Genomic DNA, 19,954 nt, shown 5'->3' on the forward strand with positions numbered 1-19,954 from the left:
CGCCGGGGCGGTGCGGGACGGTGCGGAGCGGGCCTGGCCGGGCACCACGGGGGGTGCGGCGGCCTCCGGGCCTGCGGGCCCCAGTGCCGCGGGCGGGGACCGGTGACAAACTTGCGGCCGCCGCACCGTGCCGTGCCGCTCGATGTCCCGCATGGCGCGGGGGAGGCGCCTCGACCCCCGCCCCGCAGCGCTGCGCGCCCCGCGGGATAACGAGCCGGAGGGGGGAGCGGGCCCGGGGGGTCACCCAGCGGCAGCGTCGCAGGGGTGGGGGCCACACGCCCACCTGGGCTGGGCAGGCGGGTCCGCGTTCTCTCAACCGGCCGGCCTCGCTGCGCCCGGAGACACCCACCCTCCCACGGCCGCGCCCGGCGGTGGGCACCGGGCGGGGGGTACCGGGCGGAGGGCAACGGGGCGGGGGGGACCGGGGCTGAGGACTCTAGGGCTGGGGACATCGGGACTGCGGGCAACGGGGCTGCGTGCGCCGCGCTCGCCGCGCGCTGCCCGTCCGGCTCTGCCCGCTGTCGGGCGCCCGGCGCTGCCCGGGCGTGGAGCGAGCGCCCGCCCCCGCTGCCGCCTCCTCCTCCATCCTTCTCCTCCCCCCGGTGCGGAGCGAGCGTCGCTCCCCGGTGCGGGAGCCGGTGCCCCGGCGCGGGGTCGGGCGGGCGTGTGTGTTTGCGGGGCGTGTGTGCGTTGAGCTCTCCCCGTGCCGAGCCACTCCGCTCCGTGCCGTGCCGAACCCCGGGCGCGGCGGCCTCCCGACCCCCGCCCCTCCCGGGGCCGCGCCGGGCGCGGAGCCCCCTCCCTCCCTCCCCGCGCTCCCTCCTTCGTTCCCTCCCCGCGCCCGCCCGTTCCCTCTCCGGACCGGCCCCCCCGCCCGCGCTGGACCCCGGCCCCCGCTGCCCGGGCACCCCGGGCCCGCGCCGCCCCGCACCCACGGCACACGGGGGCAAGCGGAGGGGAGCGGGTGGCCCGACCCCCCCTCCGGCCGTCCGGACGGGATCTCCATGGAAACGGTCCCGGGACACCCCCGGGGGCGGCGGTGGGGCGTCGCGGGGGGGGTGTGCGGGCTGGGGGGACCGGCGACGTCCTGCGGCGGGACAGCGGCGGGGGCGCGGCGCGTGGGCCGTGCCGTGGCCTCGCGGGGCTCGGGAGCGGGACGTGCCGCGCCTCGGACGGGGGGCTCGCCGGGGAACCCCCGCGGACCCGGACCCGGGGCGGGCTGCGGCCGGGGCCGGGGCGGTGCCGCTCCGTGCCGACGCCCCCCGACGCCCGGGGCGGGGCAGCGGGGGCGGCCGGTCCCCCGCCCGTACCCACGGTGATGGCCGGGCAGCGGCAGGACCGGGCGAGGGAGGCGGCGCTTCCTGCCGCCCTCACCGGGGAGGAAACCAGCCCTCCCGCGGTAGCGTGCCGGTATCGGGAGGGGTCCTGGCTGCTCGGCGAGCGACATCGGTCCCCTCATCCCAGCCTGGGTGAGGCCGGTTCAGAGCAGCGCCGGGAGAAGGTCCATCAGGTTAAAATAGAGAAGAAGTGAGTTTCTCCTGTCACAGAGCATCTGCTCTCTGGCACCCTCATCCCCTGGAGTCTGGGGATGAGTGCTAGGGCAGGGCCACTGCATCCCGCGCCCTTCGCAGCTCCTCTGCATCTTTTTGGCCCTGTCTGTAGGAGCCTTCCCTTCCCTGTCTTCTCTTGCCTTCCTTCCCTTCCCTTTCCGCTGTGCTGCTTCCATTGCCCTGGCCGCCCTTTGCGTTTAGGTGGTCCCAGTGCCAGCACTGGTAGAGGCTCTGTGGCACCGGTTGAGGACACCGGCTGCATTGCTGTTATCTGGGTCTGGAGGCGCATTCCAGGTGTCAGAGCCCAGGCTCCAGCGGGGTTTGGCCTTCAGAGCTGCCCTTGGGACTTCTGGGCTCTGGAGCACCAGTCTGGCTCCCAGGTATAGGAGGCTGCACTCTGCTTTTGGGGTTTTGGATGCTGTGCACCTTGTCAGAGACATTTTTGAATATTATCATTCCTTAATAGCTCTTTTTCAGTCCTTAAAAATTTGTGGGCTTTGGTAGGGGCAGCCTGGTTGTTGCAGACAAGCCGGGGTTTAGTGACACCAGTTGTCCAGCAGCTGGGACCAATTATTGCAGCGCTGCCCAGTGTGCAACAAACTTTTATTTTTTTCTGAAATAGGAATGAATTTTTTCTTTTTTATTTCCAATTCGTCGTGCCAAGGATCTATAATTACGTGTGGTGTTACTGTGTCTTTAAATCAGCTTAAGCAAATGCGTGTAGGCAAAGCCTGGCTCAGCTCTGCAGCGGCCGGGGCGGCTGTGCAGGCAGCGGGGACCAAACCCGGCTCGGGGCTGCCCTTGCCGGGCACCGCTCTGCCCAGACAGCCCCAGAGGTGGCCTGACCCATCCTTGCTGGATTTTCTGCCACTCTTGTCATTCCTGGTCCATTCTCCTACAGTTTCTGACCTCTGCATGAGTGATAATATAACGCAAGATAGTCTGTTCTCTTTTTTTTTAGTTTGCTTGTTTAAATTTTTCTCTCATTGCGTATCGTGCCCACTGTAAGTCCTGTGATAGGGCCATCATAGGTTTTTTGATTTAATTTTTGATTTAATTTTTAATTTTTTCCCATCAGTTTACTCCACCAGCTTTTCCAAAGTGGTGCTCAGAGCCGAGGTGCTGGTGGCATCAGTGCTAGCTCTGGCCCTCTGCACCTCCGATGGACACCAGACCATCCCATATCAAAACACACAGAATTCCTTGCCTGCGTTACTAATGGCAACGAAGAATTGCCAAAGTGAACAAACTATGACAAGGGAAGGAGACCTGCCTGTCTCTGCAGACCGTTCCCTTCTGGCCCAGCTGACCCCCTGGGAAGAGCTGCAGGGCACTTTGCACCTCATTCTGCTGCTCCCGCTCCTGTCAAAGCGGCCAGCTGTGCTCTGAGCGCTGAATCCCACCCGAGTTTCCCGCAGCTGACCTCGTTTTATATTTTGTAGCCATTCAAGGGATAAAACCCCCTTCCTTACAGGTTTTGCTGCTCTGGGAATGAATGTTTCAAAGGTGTCTCCCGCGGGTGTGTTTCCAGGGTCAAAGTGCATCGCTCCCGGCCTTCCGCAGTGTCCCCTGGCCACAGGAGCCACATGGTGCTGTGGGAGGGCAGCCAGAGCATCCTCCCCATCTCCTGCTGCCGAGAGATGTGGTAGCCTTTCTCTGTTCCACACCGTAGGGCTGAGGAGTCCTTTTCCTTCCTCTGTGCCCCTGGCCCACTCAATGCCAGCATGGACAGAGGCACCACTGACTGGGCAGCATTTACTGTGTCCATAAAGGCTCTGGAGCAGCTGAGCTGCACCAAGTGACCCACACTGGGATTCCTGGAGTCAGCTCATGCTGTGGCTGCCACTCAGGCAGGGGGAAAGGCAAAGCTGATGTTCTCCCTGGATGAACTCGTGCCATTGTCTGAGCTCCCATTGCCAGCAGTGGAGCACGTTGCTGCCTGTTGGGTCTTTGCTTGGTGCTCTCCCATCTGTGTTGGGGATGATGTGCCTGCCCAGAGCAGGCAGAGGGAATCCTTGTGCTGGGGGAGCTGCTGGTGTTTCAGTAACTGTGAGCTCCCACCTGCCTAGGCAGGGTGCAGCGGGACACCGTCCGTCTCTTGGTGTGTAGCTCATGTGCTGAGGCTGGCACGGCGGAGAGGAAGGGTAAGCGCCTTGAAATCCAAGTGGTTTTAGTACTTGGAAATGCACAGAGAGGAAAATACATGGAAAGCCTTTTGTGGGGGGTCAAGGCAGCATGGCCCTACAGAGGGATGTGTTTGCACTGTGGAGAAGTGATTGACACAGGCTGTCTCTGGGAGGAGCAGGAAAAAGCCTCCTTCCCGCACTGGTAGGCCTGGCTCCACTGCAGGTGCCATAAGGTGGATGCTGGAGGAGGTCATGGCTCTGGGTAATCTGATCAAAGTGAGTTAGACCAGGTGGCAACATAGTTGTGACATCTGTGAGGGCAAACACCAACAGCACGGAACTCCCCAATGAGAAGCAAACCCTTGGCTATCCGTGACTGGCAGTTTGGTGCCAGTCTGAGAAGTTGCTTTATGTGTTTGCCAATGCAAGCACTTGAGGAACTGAGGTCGGGGACCTGATCGGGCCAAGGGATTGCTGTCACTGGGAGAAGAGGGTGGCTTGCAGCGGGATGCCTTCAGAATCTACTTTGCAACCCCTTGGCTGCATTAACGCTGCGGTGGGAGGTGTGACTGTGAGGGGCTGTGGGAAACAATTAGGCAGCCTCCCTTCAGGCAGCTCAAGTTGGGATCCCCAAGAGCCAGGGAACAGACAGGGTTTAACAGGGGTCAGCGTGGAGATGGCATGGGCGCTTAATTCTTGTCAGCAGTGGGAGCTGGTAGTTGAATGCTGGGGGAGCCTGTCATGGAACCTTTGCTCAGCCTGCCCTGAAATGATGGTTGTCTTGGCACTGTTGGGTTTTCATTGCAAGGAGGACTTGTCAATAGATAATGGTTAAAAAATGTCCATTCCTGAAGAACTTAATCTCTGGAAACTTGTTTCCATCACTGTACAGCAATATTTCAGAAGAGTAATTTCTTGATTTAATCCAAGGCAGCTTCCATGGGTAGCCAAGTCATCACTAACCTGAGTAAAAGCACACTTTCACTGCAAAGAAAATATCTGCTTTGCTTTTCCTAGAGCCTGGAAGAGGCAGGTTTGCAGAGTAGCATCATTTCCTTTTGCGAAATGATGAGATGTATTGCCTTAATGAACAAAATCCCCTTTTAATTCGCCGTAGTAGTTTCATTGCAAACCTCTCAGAGGTTTGCCGTTGGAGGCGAGCGTGTTCAGCACCTTCCTTGCTCATGGTTCTTGGGGCACGCTTTGTTTCGGAGGTGAAGGAGCTTTAATACCGTATGAGCTTCCCCACACAGAATGCCTCAATGTTCTTACTTCATTCTAAACTCGTTTTCTTTGGCGTTAATTAGAATTGGCTGAGCACCTATTTAGCTAAATCAAAATAAGACTGTGGTTTCGTATACACTTCCTTTGGCAGACGTTGTGGATTAAGTAGAGTCTGTGCCAGGCTCTGCCCTCTCTCCCTCTTGGTGAAGCTGATCTAGGAGCTGGTATGGGTTAAAACCAGTCCAGCCAGGAAAAAAAAAAAAAAAAAGAAAAAAAGTATTTTAAACAGAGATCAACTCCCTGGTCGGGTTTACAGGGATACTGCAGGGCTTCAGTGACATGACTGAAGGGGTGAGGGGAGAGAAGGGCTTCAACAGTTTCTCAACAGCTTCTTCTGCTTGAAGACAGGCATGTGAAGCCATGCCCTAGTTGTGTTCTCCAAGGGTTTCCTATGAGTTTAATTACATCCCTTTAATGTTGCTTCCAACTGCACCAGTGTAGATGGGAGATCTGCTCGCTTTCCTTGTGCCGACTCGGCTAAGAGTGTCCTGACCCAGGTAGGCTGCAGTTGCTCTTTGTGGTTCAGTGTTGCATCGGGAGGCTGCTCATCCCTGCATTTCCCAATAAACTTCCTGGTCTGCCTTTTCAAGAATGCTGTTGCTCCACTGGTTTGTGTTTGAACCCATGTCGGGTGCTTGGCCCCTGTTTTATTCCTTCTCTGAGTTCATATCTGGATTATTTTTCTTTTCTGTTCTTCATTCCCTGTGAAATGCCTGTCTTTGGCATGTGTCCCACATCATCTGTAGAGGATAGAGGCCAAGAATCCACGAAACAGTGTCGATCTCTGTCACTGTGTCCTCCCAGCTCTCCTCCTGTGGCCGTCGTTCTGGCCCTTTTGACCAGCTCTTACTTGAGCACTCCAAACGTGCTGTTTCTTCCAGCTCCTCATAGCACCCCGTTATCACTCCTCCCTTGCCAGCCTATTCCGGGGTCACATCTGATCTCTGCTTGTCCCCAGCTCCACGTCGTGCAGCTGCACGCATCCCCTTCTCCCGTTGCAGAGAAGGTCCCTTTTGATTCCTCCTGGAACATCTGTCCTGCTGCTGTGCTTGGGGGCAGAACGTTCCTCCTCCCCTCCTTTCAGTTTAGCCTAAGATGGTGAAATCCCCGCAGATTGTTTGTTCCCCTATTTCCTTTATGTTGCATTTCTCTCCAAGCATCGAAAGACTCCTCCCCTTCCTGCTCCAAGCCACCTCGGTCTCTTTGGGTATGACCCTGCTCTCTGCCTTGGCGTCTGCCCGTCTCCCCGTCTCCCCCATCGCTACTGAGGATTTCTCCCGTCTCACAGTGTGTGTTTTTAGCAGGTTTCCCCTCTTCCCCTGACCTCTGATTTCCGTACACTGTTTGCGCACTTGTGCCCTCGTACGTGCAGATGGGTCCGTCGGTTTCTCTTTGGCACACCAGCTGCCTTGCCCCCATTTCTGCCGTGTGCCTGGCCCCTTTTTCCTCCTCCTCAGATCCCCACCAGCACGTTCAGGCTGCAGCGAGGACACCCGGCAGCACTCGGGGGAGCTGCTCAGCCCTGCGGCTCGTCCCTTGAGCTGCTGGCCGGCAGGTCCCTGTGTGGATCCTTTCATGGCACGAGCTGCTGCTTGTCCCGTGCAGAGCTGGTGTCGCCGGGAGTTTGTCAGGCAAAAGACAACCGACAGAGATTGGGAATCACGTGCTGCTTCCAGCTAATTCCCACTCCAACCGCTGCACTGAGAGCATTGCCGTGGTTCTGTGCCTGCTTTACCTTCAGGGTTTAGTAATTCCCTGAGCCTCCTTGACAGCATCTCTCTCCCTTTTGCAGTCAGTCCTCCTTGGTTTGGCTGAGTCCACTTGTTAGCACAGGAGATCCTCTCTTCCTCCTCTGCCTTTTCCCTGGAGCAGCAGAGCTTCTCAATGCTCCAACACCCAGCGCTGCACAATTGGCTGCAATGCTCTCCCCTGAAAAGCTCCACCCAGCCAACAGTGCCTCATGGATGCTCCTGAATCTCTGGATTCCCTCATGTTTTCCACCCATAACTCCAAAGAAAACCAGCACCTTCCTCACAGAAGGAGGGGATAAACCCTTGGCAGCACCCTGGCAAACCTCTGCTGCTTCCAGGAGTCCTCAGTTGTGGAGAGACCCTCCTTGTTTGAGGCTTTGCCCCTAGGACTGCTTTAGGAGAGTCCTGTGCAGCCTTGAAGTTTCAGTGCTGTAAAAGACCATCACTTTGTGCAGCTTTGCTTGGCGTCTTCTGGTGCTGGACGTTCCCCTGGAAGGAGAAGAAAAGTGGGGGAAATGTTTCAAAGGATGTGTGAGTGTGTGAAGACGCTTGTGTGAAACTCTCGTGGTAGCCAGTAGCAATAACACTGTTTAATGAGAGGATGAGTGGACAGTGGATTCTGTCCAAAGGCACTGCTAATTCCTCCTAGCCCTCTTCCAGACCTGTGGCATCCCAGGGTGTTGTTCCCCATCTGCCTATCAGCAAAGCTGGGGACAAGTTTTCTCAAAGGGCAGTTGAATCGATCATCTCGAGGAGAGTTCCCAACCTTTTGTTTCCCTTTTGCAGGCAGAGTGGTCCCTGCAGCCCCAGCAGGTCCTGGAGGGTGAGGAACAGCTGTCATGATCTCTACAGCACCTCTCTACAGCGGGGTGCACAACTGGACCAGCACAGAGCGGATTCGCATGTGTGGCCTCAACGAGGAGAGGTGAGGTGCGTGGGTGGCGGGCAGGGGAAAGGAGGCACGAGAAAGCCACTTGGGGATCTGGAGAAGCTGTGGGAAGGGAGCTGGTGCTGACTCAACCCCTTTTTACTGGCGTCTAAAATGGCCTGAAGTGCAAATGAGCCACAGGGAGGAATTGGATGTATTGGAGATGTTGGCATTCCAGGAGAGTCCCCACATCCCCTCCTCCTGCAAGGAGTGTGCTGGAGGTCTCAGCAGAGGATCTGTTGCCCAGGTGTGATTACGTTACCTCCACAGCTTTGATGCTGACAAGGCCAAGTTGTCTGCATCTGTTATTGGCTTCTCTAGACCTGTGCTCCCAATGGCCAAGGAAGGGAAAGAGCTTGAACTAAAAGCTTTTGGTGACACAGGAGGGTTTGTGCCAACCAGATGATCAGATGGGAGGGTTGTGACTTGCCACCAAACAGGAGATTAGGGAGGATTAGTGACTGGGAGGTAGGATCGATCAAGCCAAGCTCTGTCGCTTTGCATTGCCTGTTCATTCCCATGGCTCGAGGTCTTATTCTCAGAACCAACTAGTTTGTGGCTTCCTTAAGGCCACCACGTCTGTTCCACGCATTTGCCAAAGCCAGGGAAGATTTATGTGCACAGAGGCAGTGTGTGGCTGTCATTACTGGCCGCGAGTGCCGAGGGTTTTGGCGGGCGTCCCTCGAGGCCGGTGCAGCAGCGGTGGGCAGGGATGAGCCCCAGGTCTTGCTCGGGCAGAGCTGATCTGCCGCCCGCAGCACCGCCGGGCGCCCTGTGTCCCGCAGATAAGGGCTGCAATGGCGATACCCGCCGAGCCTCTCGGCGCTGCTCCTGGCTTACAATAGGCGTCAAATTTTGAGATGTCTGGGCAGGCCGGGGTCTGCGCCCGGGCGCTCTCTTGTCCCGGATCCTCATCTCATTCCTTGGGCCCGGTCTGTGCGGGGCGGCGTCGCGCACTGCCCCGGGAGGAGCCGCGGCAGGGCCGGGCGGAGACCACGCACCGCCCTCAGGGCTGCTCCGGGGCAGCCGAGGGGAGCTGGGCAGGGGGGTCCCGCCGGCTCTGCGGGTAGCGGCGGGCGAGCTTCGGACCGGGAAGCGCCGCGAATCCCCGGGAAGCGCCGGGAGCGCCGTGCCCGGGCGGGCCCCGCGGGGCCGCGGGCGGGCGGCTGCGCTCGGGCTCCCCCTCGCGCTCGGCCCCGGCCCCGCTCCGCTCCGGCCCCGCGGCGACGCCGGGACCCTCGCCCGCTCCGGCCTCTCGTCCCGTTCACCCCCGCCGCCAGATGAGGCGGCTTGGCCCCGGCCGCCATCCCCGCCCCGCCGCCTGTGACAGCCGGGCCGGGCAGCCCCTGGAGGGACCGACCGGCCTGTCATTGACCCGAAGGTCGGTGGGGATGGCACGGAAACAGCCCCAAGCAGGGTCCCAGCAGTAGGGGTACAGAGCAGCGTCCTGGGGCTGAGCATACGGAGCAGGTTCCTGGCGCTGGGGGAACAGCAGCGTCCTGCTGCAGGAGGTACAGAGAACGTTCCTGGCACTGGGGGTACAAAGCAGAGTCCTGGGGCTGAGGCAGCCCAGAATGAGGTCCTGATGCTAGGGGTATGTAACAGGGCCCCAGCACTGTGGGTACTGAGTCCAAAGACAAACCGTGTGCCCACAGCTCTGTGTCTGTGACTGCTGTGAAAGCCCAGGACACAGGAAGCAAATCCATCTGAAATTATGTCATCAACAGAATCCAGACTTGATCTGTTTTGTGCTTGTACTAGCAGCTTGTCCCAAGCAAAACAGCAGGGAAGTGCTGTCCAATGAATACCATCGGGGAAGAAGTGTCCCAAAGAGGTCACAGTCCTTGTCCTTGTCCTGTCCAGGCTTTCCACTGAGGAATCACATTCCAGAGATGAAGGGTCCAGACATGCTGGCCAGCAAGACATGGCACATCGGGATGGCTGTGGACCTCTGCTGCTCCTGTCCAGGCCTCCTGAGCCCAGAGAGCTTTGGCATCAGAGGGAGATCCCCACTGGCTGCTAGGCTGTGCTGGGGGTCCCAGGACAGGGAGGAAACAGAAGGAATGGAAATGAGGAGGTGCCTGTTAGGGAAAAGACAAGCAGGATGAGACTCAGGGGAGGATGGAAAGGTGTGGTGGGACAGAATGGCAAATGAAGGGGTCAGGAACAGGTGTGTGGCACCAGGCTGTGACACTGGGGAAGGCTGGGCTGGCCCATGATGAGGCTGGATGGCCGTGGATAAGGAAGGTGTACAGCTCCTCCACTGTCCCACATGGGGACAGGGAGGGGTGGGATTCTGGGAGGGTATTTTGGGGTTTCATAATGCTGTGTCTTCTTCTTCACCTAGGAGAGCCCCCATTTCTGATGAGGAGTCAAAAACGAGCAGCTCCCAGCACTTGGGGTCTCAAGAGTTTTGTGTCAGCAGCAGCCTTTCAGAGGTGAGTTCTTTGCTTGCGCAGCTTAGTCCAAGAAGGCCATTCCCTGATGGAATAGGCCAGGCAGGAGCATTTTCCCTAATGGATTCATCGACTCCTTTTTGAGAGACATGCAGTGAGGCAAAGCCGTGCTCTCCTTTGGGCAGAGTTTTTTGCTGCTTTTGCCTCTGTGTCTGGGTTGGGCAGATCCTTTGTGCTTCCCTGGGTGCCACTTGCACAGCTCCCAGGAACACTTTCTCCCTTCCTGCTGCAGGTGGAGCTCACAGCAGTCAGCGGTGGTGACAGCAGTGCCCAGGGGCTGGATGCTGATGGCAAGGTGGAGGAAAAGCTTGGACCCAAACTGGAGGAGCAGCCACCCGATCCCAACCCAAACCTGGAGTGTGTGGGAAAGACTGTGACAGACGACACCCTGAGCCCTCTGGCAGGTCAGGGGGATGGCAGAGGGCAGGAGCCAGCGACCCCCAGAGCTGTGGAGCAGGAGAGCAGTGATGCTGATGCTGCCTGGACACCAGCAGATCCTCCCAGCAACAAGCAGGCTGATGCTGCCCCAGCCTGCTCCGTGGCTCCAGAGAATGAGCTTGCTGGGAACGAGAAAACCCCCTCAAGCACTGCAGCACAAGGGCCAGGCGTGCTGGCAGAAGGGACGTTGTCTGTGGTTGTCTCCAGCTGCAACACCTCTGCCTCCAGTCCCGCCACCTTCACATTGAACAGGGTTTGCTTTCCCCCCTCTCAGGCCCCTGCTATGCAAAAGCTGCCCCTGTCCTTCCAGGCTGGGGCTGTGCTGAGCCCAAGCCAGTCGCTGGTGTACATCCCCCCTCCCAGCTGCGGGCAGCCACTCAGCGTGGCCACGCTCCCAGCCACTCTGGGGGTCTCCTCCACACTCACCTTCCCCATCCTGCCTTCCTACCTGCACGAGCGTTGCCTACCAGGCATTATCGCTTCCCCAGAGCTGCGTTCCTACCCCTACACCTTCTCTGTCACCAGGCCCTTGGCTTCGGATGCCAAAGTGGTGTCTGTGGAGGTGAATCAGCTCAGCTGCCCCCCACCTTCAGGCGGAAGTAGTGCCCAGGCTGCTGCTGAGACCGCTCCCCTGTCCAGCACCGGCCTGGCCCTGCCCTCCAGCCAGGCTCTGCCGGCAGCACCAGCACCTGGTGGGAGCACTGCTCCCTCCTCTGGCACGGCTGTGCAGACCAGAGCCCCGGCAGCTCCCGAGCCACATGCACCGGGAGCTGCCACTTCCCTGTCTCCTCTGAAGTCCCCTCCCCAGCTAGAGCGTGAGATGGTCTCATCCCCGGAGTGCAGTGAGATGCCTCTTGATCTCTCCTCCAAGTCCAACCGCCAGAAACTGCCTCCACCCAGCCAGCGCAAGACCCCTCCCATGCCCATCCTCACCCCCGTGCACACCAGCGGCAAAGCGCTGCTCACCACCGTCCTCTCCAAGTCCCAGCGCGCGGCACAGGCCACAGGCAGCAGCGTCACCTCGTGCCTCGGCACCACCCCACCCTTGGTCATCTTTCCTGAGTTCCTGCGCAACGGCGAGCAGGGCTCCTGGGTGAAGAACACCACGCTCATCAGCACCATTCCTGGCACTTACGTTGGTGTCGCCAACCCAGTGCCGGCCTCTCTGCTGCTCAGCAAGGATGTCGGTGTGAGCCTCAGCAGGGACCCACGCCACCTGCCCAAGCAGGAGCCCATCTCCATCATTGACCAGGGCGAGCCCCGCAGTGCCGGCATTCCCTGTGGGAAGAAAGCCAACCAGGTTGGCACGGAAGGACACCAGGATCCTGCCAGGAGACTTCTTCACGGTAGAGTTGCTCCAGGAGCTCCTTTGTGTCAGTCCAAGGACATCGCCACCTGGAATCCTGTCCAGGGAAGCATGTACCCACGATGCCCCGTCAATGGAAAACCTTCCAATCCTCAACTTCTGCCTCTGGGCTGGTCTCCATACCATCAAACCCCGCTGCTTTCTATCGGCATCTCCACAGCAGGACAGTTGCCCCTGAACCAGAGCAGCCCCTGCAAGACAGCTGGGGCAGGCAAGCTGCCAGCATTCCCGAGCGTGCAGCCTGCTGAGCCCAGCGCGGCCGCCCAGAGCCTGCCGGAGGGTGAACAAGATGCTGTGGCCAAGAGCAAGAGCTGCCGGGCCTTGCCCAAGCCCTGTGAGGAGCCGACCAACCCAGCACCACCAGAGGCAGGTCCAGCTTTCCATACCAGCACTTTGGATGGGAAAGGGGGTAAGGGGAAGCTGGACAGCACTCTGAAGAATCAGGAGGTCACTCAGCCAGAGGCTGACTCCGGTCAGGAGAGCAACGCACAGACTGAGGCTCCTCAGGAGAGCTGTAGCCTCAAACAGCCAGATGCAAAGCCCAAAAACCAAGTGTTAGCGGCGTATTTGTCACATGACCTGCCAACGGCTGGGCAGCAGGGCCTGCAGATGGTGCCAGAGGTGCCCACAAACGGCCAGCACAAGGAGCTGGGCTGCAAGGGCTCCCAGGAGCCACCGGCCACGGAGTCGTGTGTGCAGCAGGTGGATCTGTGCAGGGTCAAGAAGGAACGAGTGGAGTGTGATGTGTCCTTTCCCTCAGTGACCTGCCTGCGTGCTGGGGCGGCTCCCCAGGCCTTTGCTGAGGCTAAGCTCAAAGGAACGGGGCAAATCAAGCAGGAGGGTGGCACACGCTGCAAGGCCAAACGGCAGCATGATGGGGACACCAGGCAGAGCCACAAGAGACTGAAGTGCCAAGGCCAGAACAGTGATGAGTCCCCAAGCAAGTCGGGAAGCCGGAGCGTGCATGGCCGGAAGGTGCATGGGATGGGCTGGGACTGCTGGGTCAGGGCAAAGGTGTGGCTGGGGGACAGGAGGGAGCTCTCATGGGGGGCAGTTGAGGGCACAGGGCTTTCTACCTGTGCTCCTGGGCATTGCCTGGCTGTGGGGGAATGTACCTGTGCTGCAGGTTGTCCAGGGCAGAAATGTATCTGGATTGTCAAAAAAGCTGGAGGGCGCCAGCGTAATCAGTGGAGACAGAGTTTTGTGCTGCTCCAGCTCAGTCAGGGGGAAGCTCCAGCTTCAGCCCATGTCCTCCTTTCACAGTGGCAAAAACACCACGACAATCCACGTGAGCTTGGCAAGCAGGAAGGCCGGGAAGGCCGAGGCAGTTCGGGTGCCATCACGGATCACAACAGCCTCGGGGTAAAGCGCAAGCGTAGGAGGCCAGCGAAGACGGAGTGCCCATCTCCGGCTCACCGTGGAGATAGCCACGAGGAAGGTACTCTTGGGAATGGCAGTGGGTGCCTGTGGGATCAGGCTGCCCTAGGGGCCAAACTGCTGTTCTCCTGAAGCCAAATGGCCTCTGGAGCTGGGTTGAGATCCAAAATAGAGCTGCAGCCTGATCAGACTCCCAGAATGGAGAAGCTTGGGAGGAACCTTAAAGCTCATCTTTTTCCACCCTGCTGCCATGGGCAGGGGCACCTTTCACTAGACCAAGTTGCTCCTGGTCGAGCCTGGCCTTAGATGTTTCCAGAGATGGCGCATCCCCCACCTCTCTGGAGAACCTGTTGCCAGTGTTTTAGGACCCTTATTTTCAAAAAGTTCTTCCCTGTGACCAATCTAAACCAACCTCTGTTGGTTTAAAGCCTTGGGCCATCACAGCAGCCCCTGCTATGGTGACACTGCATTGCCCTTCCCACATCACAGGCCTATGATCTGTTTTCTCACGGCTTGGTTTTCCTCACAGGTTACTTGGAGAAGAAGCCGAAGAACAACTTCCGGGATTTCATTCCAGTGGTGCTGAGCAGCCGGACGCGCAGTCAGTCAGGTGAGTTGGTGTCCAGGCTCCTGGTGACTGTCCTGGTTGGACTGTGAGCATTCTCTTTTCACGTTGCCTTGTCCGTGCATTTTGTCCTGCTTTGAGGCTTTGCCTTGTGGATCCTCTTGGCTTTTTTGTCAGCTAGAAATCCCACTTTTTTGCAGGAAGCATTGCTGGCTCTTCTTCTGGTGTGACAGGAGAGTGTGATGTGAGTGGTCCGGAGATTTTACCATTGTTGGAGGAGGATCAGGATGAGGAGGAGGAGGAGGAGGAAGAGGAAGAGGAGGAGGAGGAGGAGGAGGAGGAGACATCCTTGAAACATCGCAAGCTGCGCAAATCCCACAGGACATCCCGCTGCCACAACCGCAGGGACAGGGACAGGTCTGTGTCTGAGAGGAGCAGCTGTCACACGAGGAGGACCCGGGAGCTGCCCTGGAGAGCAGAATCACCCAGGCAGGTGTGGGAGCCCAACGAGGAGGAGGAGGAGGAGGAGGAGGATGGCCACATCAAAAGGAAGAAAAGGAGACGGCAGAAAAGTCGGAAATACCAGACAGGGGAATACCTGACTGAGCGGGAGGAGGAGCAAGTGGGATATCCCCACCGGAGGCGGAAATCCAAAGCAGGTACAACCCGGGAAGGGGGTTCGGGTACTAAACTGGGGACTAGCATGGGAAATTTTTGTTTTGTTATGTGTGGAATTTTTGGGGGGATTTGGTTTTCATTATTTTTTTGGTAATGATGAAAGTGTTAATGACTTGGTGGCTGTAGCATGAGCTGCTTCAATTGACTAGCTCTTCTTTCAAAAACATTTACAGTAAATTCTAGAGCAGTCAACAGCAATTTATGTGGCTAATTAGACACTGATCTTACCCTTGGATTAGGACAGAGGGCGTGGGAAACTGAGAATGGGATGAGGTAGCACAGTGGAATATTTCTGGACAAGCAGGGTCCCTCGGAGCCGTGCTCAGCTCTCTGTGCTAACGCAGGGGGATGTGGAGCCATCCTGATCCAGCTAGGCTGCTCTTGGCTTTGTCTTGCTCTATGAGCGTCACTTGCAGACTTGCACCAGGAAGCACAAGGGTGAGAGGATTAGCAAGGGTGCAGTGATGGGGGATCTCCCTCTGTGCTTTGTAGGCATGACGAGGAACACACTGTGCCTGTCTGTGTCCACCTCTGCTCTGCCACTGCTCCTGCACCTTCCGCTGCCACTGCCAGACCCTCTGTGAAACCCAAATCCACGATGAGCACATCCCTGAGGGCAGCAGTCTGCCATCCCCTCTCCCTGTGCAGGGACAGTCGAGGCTGTGGGTGCTGTCCCGCTGTGCTCGGTGTGTGCTGGTGCCTGGCTGTGGCTCGTAGTCCAGAGTCACACGGGTGACAGCGGGGGGAAAGCTGTCATGGGCAGCACTTGTGCCAGCCTTCTGCACACTGTGCTCTTGGAGGGCATGAAGTGGCCATGGCCCTGTTGCCTTCTGGCACACTGGAGCTCAGACTGATACTCCTCAGGTGCTGCTGAGATGCTGTGGGGAGCAGAGGTGGTTGCTGTTCTCCCAGCGGCTGGTATCTGCTCCAGCACAGCGTTACACTATCCTGTGCTGTCTGGGAGCCTCTGTCACACCAGGAACAAAGTTTCGAGTTGGCTTCCTGGTGTCTTGGCAACTCAGGCACTCTTGGGATGCCTCCTGTTCAGAATGGGAGCCTGGAAGGAGCTTTCAGGAGGGTTTGCCCCCAGCTTTACCACATATGTTATGAGTTTCTGTCTGTCTGTCCAGCTTCCCTCAAAGGCTGGACCTGCTGTAGTTTGTATTCAGAAGTTGTGGCCTGGAGCCACCTCCAGCGGCAGTAGAGTCCTGAAGTTCTCTCCCTGCAGTGCAAAGTCCTTTCCTCTGTCTCTTTTTAACTGATCTCTTACTCATTTCATGGAGTGCCTGTAAGTCTCTTGCTGCAGGATTGGGTGAGCAGGATTCCTCCATTCAGGGAAGACAAGGCTGGATTTCCCTTGAGGAATCCTGGTGCTTCTTAACTGGATGCATGTTAATGAAAACTTAAATGTGCTCCTTAACTTCAGGGGAAGATGTGAGAGGGCAAAGCAGGCCTGTTATGTTTAGGCAGCAAGCACTGAGTGTTCACAGACAGCTCCTGCTTGTCCTGCCCCTCTAAGACATATCCCAATGAATCCTGCTCCCACCTTTCCCTGGGTGTCTCATGTACATGCTGAGTTCATCCCAGATGGGAGAAACTGTGCGTTCTCTCTGCTTCTCCTTCCTGCAGTGCCCCTGCCATAGGGCTGGATTTAGAATAATGGAACTCCAGAAAGGTTTGGGTTGGAAGAGACCTTAAAGCTCATCCAGTTCCACCCCTGCCATGGGCAGGGACACCTTTCACTATCCTAGGGTGCTCTAAGCCTGTCCAGCCTGGCCTTGGACACTTCCAGGGATAGTGCAGCCACAACTTCTCTGATTTCTGTGCAGCTCTCAGAGACAGGCAGTTTGTCTTGCCTGGTGGCAGAGGTCTGGGTGACCTTCAGTGTGGTAACTACACGCTGAAGCTCCACACTTGTTCACATTTCTCCTTTAGATTGCAGGCACCGGAAGCAGAAGGAGTCTGGGAAGGGCAAAGGCACAGAGCTGCAGCTGAGGAGCAGGCTATCCCCATCCCCCCGGAAATCTCAAGGACACACGGACTTTCGGAATGGCTTCTTCCTGGAGCACTCCGACACCTCTCCAGTCCAAGAAGAGCTAGAGAAACCATCAGGAAAACGCAAATGTAAAACCAAACACCTGGCAGGGATCTGTGACGAGGGGAAGGTATGGCTTGAACAGATGAGGGGAACATGTGAGGGGAGAAGGGGACTCCCATGACTCATGACCACATGTGCCATGGAGTTGTATTCCTTTCTTTCCCAGGGGAAAGGCTGCTGCAACCAGCCCAAAATGTGCTCTCCGAAGAAGCCCCAGGACTTGTGGACACTTTGTAAGTCCCATCGGGCCAGCCCAGGGAGTTCTCCTGAGCTGCCCCCAGCCCAGAATGTTCCCCCCGGAGCTCGGCGGCTGATTGTGAACAAGAATGCAGGGGAGACGCTCCTGCAGCGAGCGGCTCGCCTGGGCTACAAGGTGAGTTCTGTGCCCTCCTGCGTGTGCCCCTGCTGCCCCACCCAGGCTGGTTGTCACAGCCGTGCTCTTGCTGTGCAGGACGTGGTGCTGTACTGCCTGCAGAAGAAGAGCAGTGACGTGAACCACCATGACAACGCGGGGTACACGGCCCTGCACGAGGCCTGTGCACGCGGCTGGATCGACATCCTGCACATCCTGCTCCAGCACGGCGCCAACGTCAACTGCAGCGCCCAGGACGGCACCAGGTGAGTCAGCACAGCGTGGGGCAGGGTGGGGCAGGGAGCACAGTGGGTTCTTCAGGTTGGTCATCACTAAATTGATCTTAACCCAAACCAGAGCATTTCCTTAGCGAACTCCCAGTCCCTTTCTGCCCTTGCAGGCCTATCCATGATGCAGTAGCGAATGACAACCTAGAAACCATGTGGCTTCTCCTTTCCTATGGTGCTGATCCCACTCTGGCCACATACTCTGGGCAGACAGCAGTGAAGTTGGCCACCAGCGATGTGATGAAGCGCTTCCTCTGCGGTAGGTGCCAGGCCTGGGGTCATGGTGTTCCAGACCTTCCCCTCTGGCAGCATACAGGGCCAAATCTGGGTGTGAAAGGGCCTGAGCAGAAAATTACTTAGTCTTTAGTTCTGTCCTGTCACACAAGTGTGTTTTTACAACCCAAACTTTAATTATAGACTTGTATATGTTTCCTGTATAAGATAAAAGTCACTTTTCAGTTTTCAGTGTGCAAGGAGATTTGTGTACATGCCAAGATGAGTGTTGTGGCTTCTCCACAACAGCAAGAAAGGGACAGCCAGAGGTGGCTCCCAGACAGAAACAAGACAGAAAATCCCCAGTGTTGAAAAAACTCTTTTCCCACCGCTGTGTGAGCTCCTCTAGGGTCAACTCCTCACACAGGTTTTGGGGATGGTGGTTTGGAGCTCAGGACTGTTCTACAAATCTTTCTTTCCAAGCCACTTCACACTGTCTGTTTTTTCCCTTTTCAGCTCCCATTTCCTTGCTGGGGGCCTGGGGTGATGCCCACTCCTGAGCAGCGACACCCTTCCTGCAGCTGTGGTACAGCTTTTGCCGTAATGCCCAAGTGGGAAAAGCAGCAGGGGTGAAGCAGCTCCCCCCGGATCTGTGGTTGTGCACACCAGGATGATGCTTCAAGCCATTAACTGTCTGGATTTTCTCTCTCTAGATTACCTGTCAGATCTGCAGGGCCGCAGTGACGGAGACCCTCGGACAGCCTGGGATTTCTATAGCAGCTCCGTGCTCGGTGAGTGCGGCGCGGGCTGGGTCGGTGGCAGCAGAGCAGGAGGTGATGCTGTGGAAAACACGTCATTCCCTCGGGTTTGGCCACATCCCTCTCTACTCATGCTTTGGGTAGAGACCTTGCTGTGGTGATACATGCTGGGAGTTGCTCCATGGAAGGATTTCTTTGGGAAGCTGAATATGTGCATCCCTTCAAGTGCGGGACTGGGCTGCAGGTGCTGCTGCTGATTCCTGAGGGTCTTTGGTTGTCGATCCCAAGCATATCATTCTTGAGCAGTTCTTGTTGCTCCCCTGCTAACTGGTCACCAAGGAAGGTGAAGGACATACTCATTCCTTCAAGGTGTAGAAGTCTTGAACTTCCAGGTTCCCAGAGCTGCCCATCCCTCTCTCCTGCTTTGGAGGGGAAATGTTCATCCAGGGGAGGTCCTGTTCTTACAACACCAGGCATTTTTCTCAGTGAAGGGCTGACTGCTGCCTTTACTGTCACTTCTTCAAAACTGTGATTACAATGGAAGATGTTCTGGATCTGGCATGGGCCTGTGGCACACTGGAGTCCCTCCAGCCTCTTCCAAGTTCAGTGCTCCTGAGCCCTCCATAAGGACTTGGAGCATTTACACTGGCAGGCTGAGAGGCTGCTTGTTGATTGTAGTTGTTCACCTCCATAACTTCCAGCATCCTTCTAGAAACAGAAACAAATCTGATACATTCAGGAGGGTGTTCTTGGAAGAGGACTTGTCCTTGGAGGACCCTGATGTCTTTCCATTCCAGAACAGGAGAAATTCTTCACTCCTGAGAGCACTGTTTGTAGGCTGCTGCACCTCAGCCCTGCCAAGGGAACAGTTCAAACCTCAGCCTCCTTCTTCAGAATTTCTCACTCTCAAAGCTGCCTTTACAAAGAAAAATGGCTGTCCTTTGTGATATTTTTTAAGATAATACCCCTTTTGATTCATCACTGATTTCGTGCTGCCCCATCCATGGGGCATTCCCAGTGTTACCTTTGGGAGGCTGCCTGGCAAGGCAGGAGCTAACCCAGCTGGGAAGTGATCCCTTACCCTGCCAGGTGTGTTTCCAGTAGGCACAGGAAGGGACCCTCCTCCCCATCCTCCTGGGATCAGTTTACAGCAGCCGCAGCTGTGGTGCCAGCCCCGCGTCACCTGTGCTGTTCCAGGCACTGCTGCTGGACGCTGCCAGAGCCGCAGAAAAACCAGGATGCCCAAGCCTGAGACATGGGCTGGTTTCTTTACAGCCTGTTTACTGTGTGTCCTGCAATGTCCCTTTCTATCTCAGGTACCTCAGCAGTCACCTTGGGTCACCTGGAACAGTACTTCCCAGCCCGGGGCAGGGAGGTACCTCATTCTGCTCTGGAATAATGGAGCTGCTCTCAATCATCACAGGCAGCAAACAACTCTCCTCCTCCCGTGGATTAGTCCTTTGAAATCTCTCTTTCCATCAACTCCACCAGCTGAAGCACTGTATGTCCCTCAGGATACAGGAGAAATCCCAAGCCCTGCTTGAGCTGTTCCTATTTGAGGCAGGAATGCTGTCCACATTTTCCTTGAGGTCTGCAACTCTCTGGGGACAGAAGGATAATGAAGGAAGCCAGGGTGTGGGATCTCTGAGGTGTGGAAAAGTCATCAGTGTCCTGTGCTTGGTGCTGCTGGAGCTCCAGACACAAAGTCCCAGTCCGGGGTTTGTCTC

At 57.2% G+C, this 19,954-nt stretch overlaps 1 protein-coding gene across 3 annotated transcripts in view; it reads left to right on the forward strand.

Moving 5' to 3' along the window:
* Window positions 1-1,215: 1,215 nt before the first annotated feature.
* BCORL1 (BCL6 corepressor like 1) overlaps window positions 1,216-19,954 on the forward strand; it is a 30,066-nt gene continuing 11,327 nt past the window's right edge. For 2 of the 3 annotated variants that reach the window (XR_005956592.1, XM_041484743.1), the window contains exons 1-12: window positions 1,216-1,527; window positions 7,498-7,641; window positions 9,987-10,077; window positions 10,328-12,874; window positions 13,163-13,337; window positions 13,806-13,886; window positions 14,042-14,500; window positions 16,455-16,684; window positions 16,784-16,990; window positions 17,069-17,235; window positions 17,370-17,515; window positions 18,183-18,260. Coding sequence is in view for 2 of the 3 variants with exons in the window: in XM_041484743.1 (XP_041340677.1) it covers window positions 1,319-1,527; window positions 7,498-7,641; window positions 9,987-10,077; window positions 10,328-12,874; window positions 13,163-13,337; window positions 13,806-13,886; window positions 14,042-14,500; window positions 16,455-16,684; window positions 16,784-16,990; window positions 17,069-17,235; window positions 17,370-17,515; window positions 18,183-18,260 (4,534 nt within the window). In the remaining variant the exon portion in view is untranslated. Of the gene's footprint in view, window positions 1,528-7,497; window positions 7,642-9,986; window positions 10,078-10,327; window positions 12,875-13,162; window positions 13,338-13,805; window positions 13,887-14,041; window positions 14,501-16,454; window positions 16,685-16,783; window positions 16,991-17,068; window positions 17,236-17,369; window positions 17,516-18,182; window positions 18,261-19,954 lie in introns of those variants that run through there. The other variant, XM_041484745.1, reaches the window with a different exon arrangement.

This window comes from Pyrgilauda ruficollis, unplaced genomic scaffold (assembly GCF_017590135.1).
Source record: "Pyrgilauda ruficollis isolate IOZ18807 unplaced genomic scaffold, ASM1759013v1 scaffold67, whole genome shotgun sequence".
NCBI lineage: Eukaryota > Metazoa > Chordata > Aves > Passeriformes > Passeridae > Pyrgilauda > Pyrgilauda ruficollis.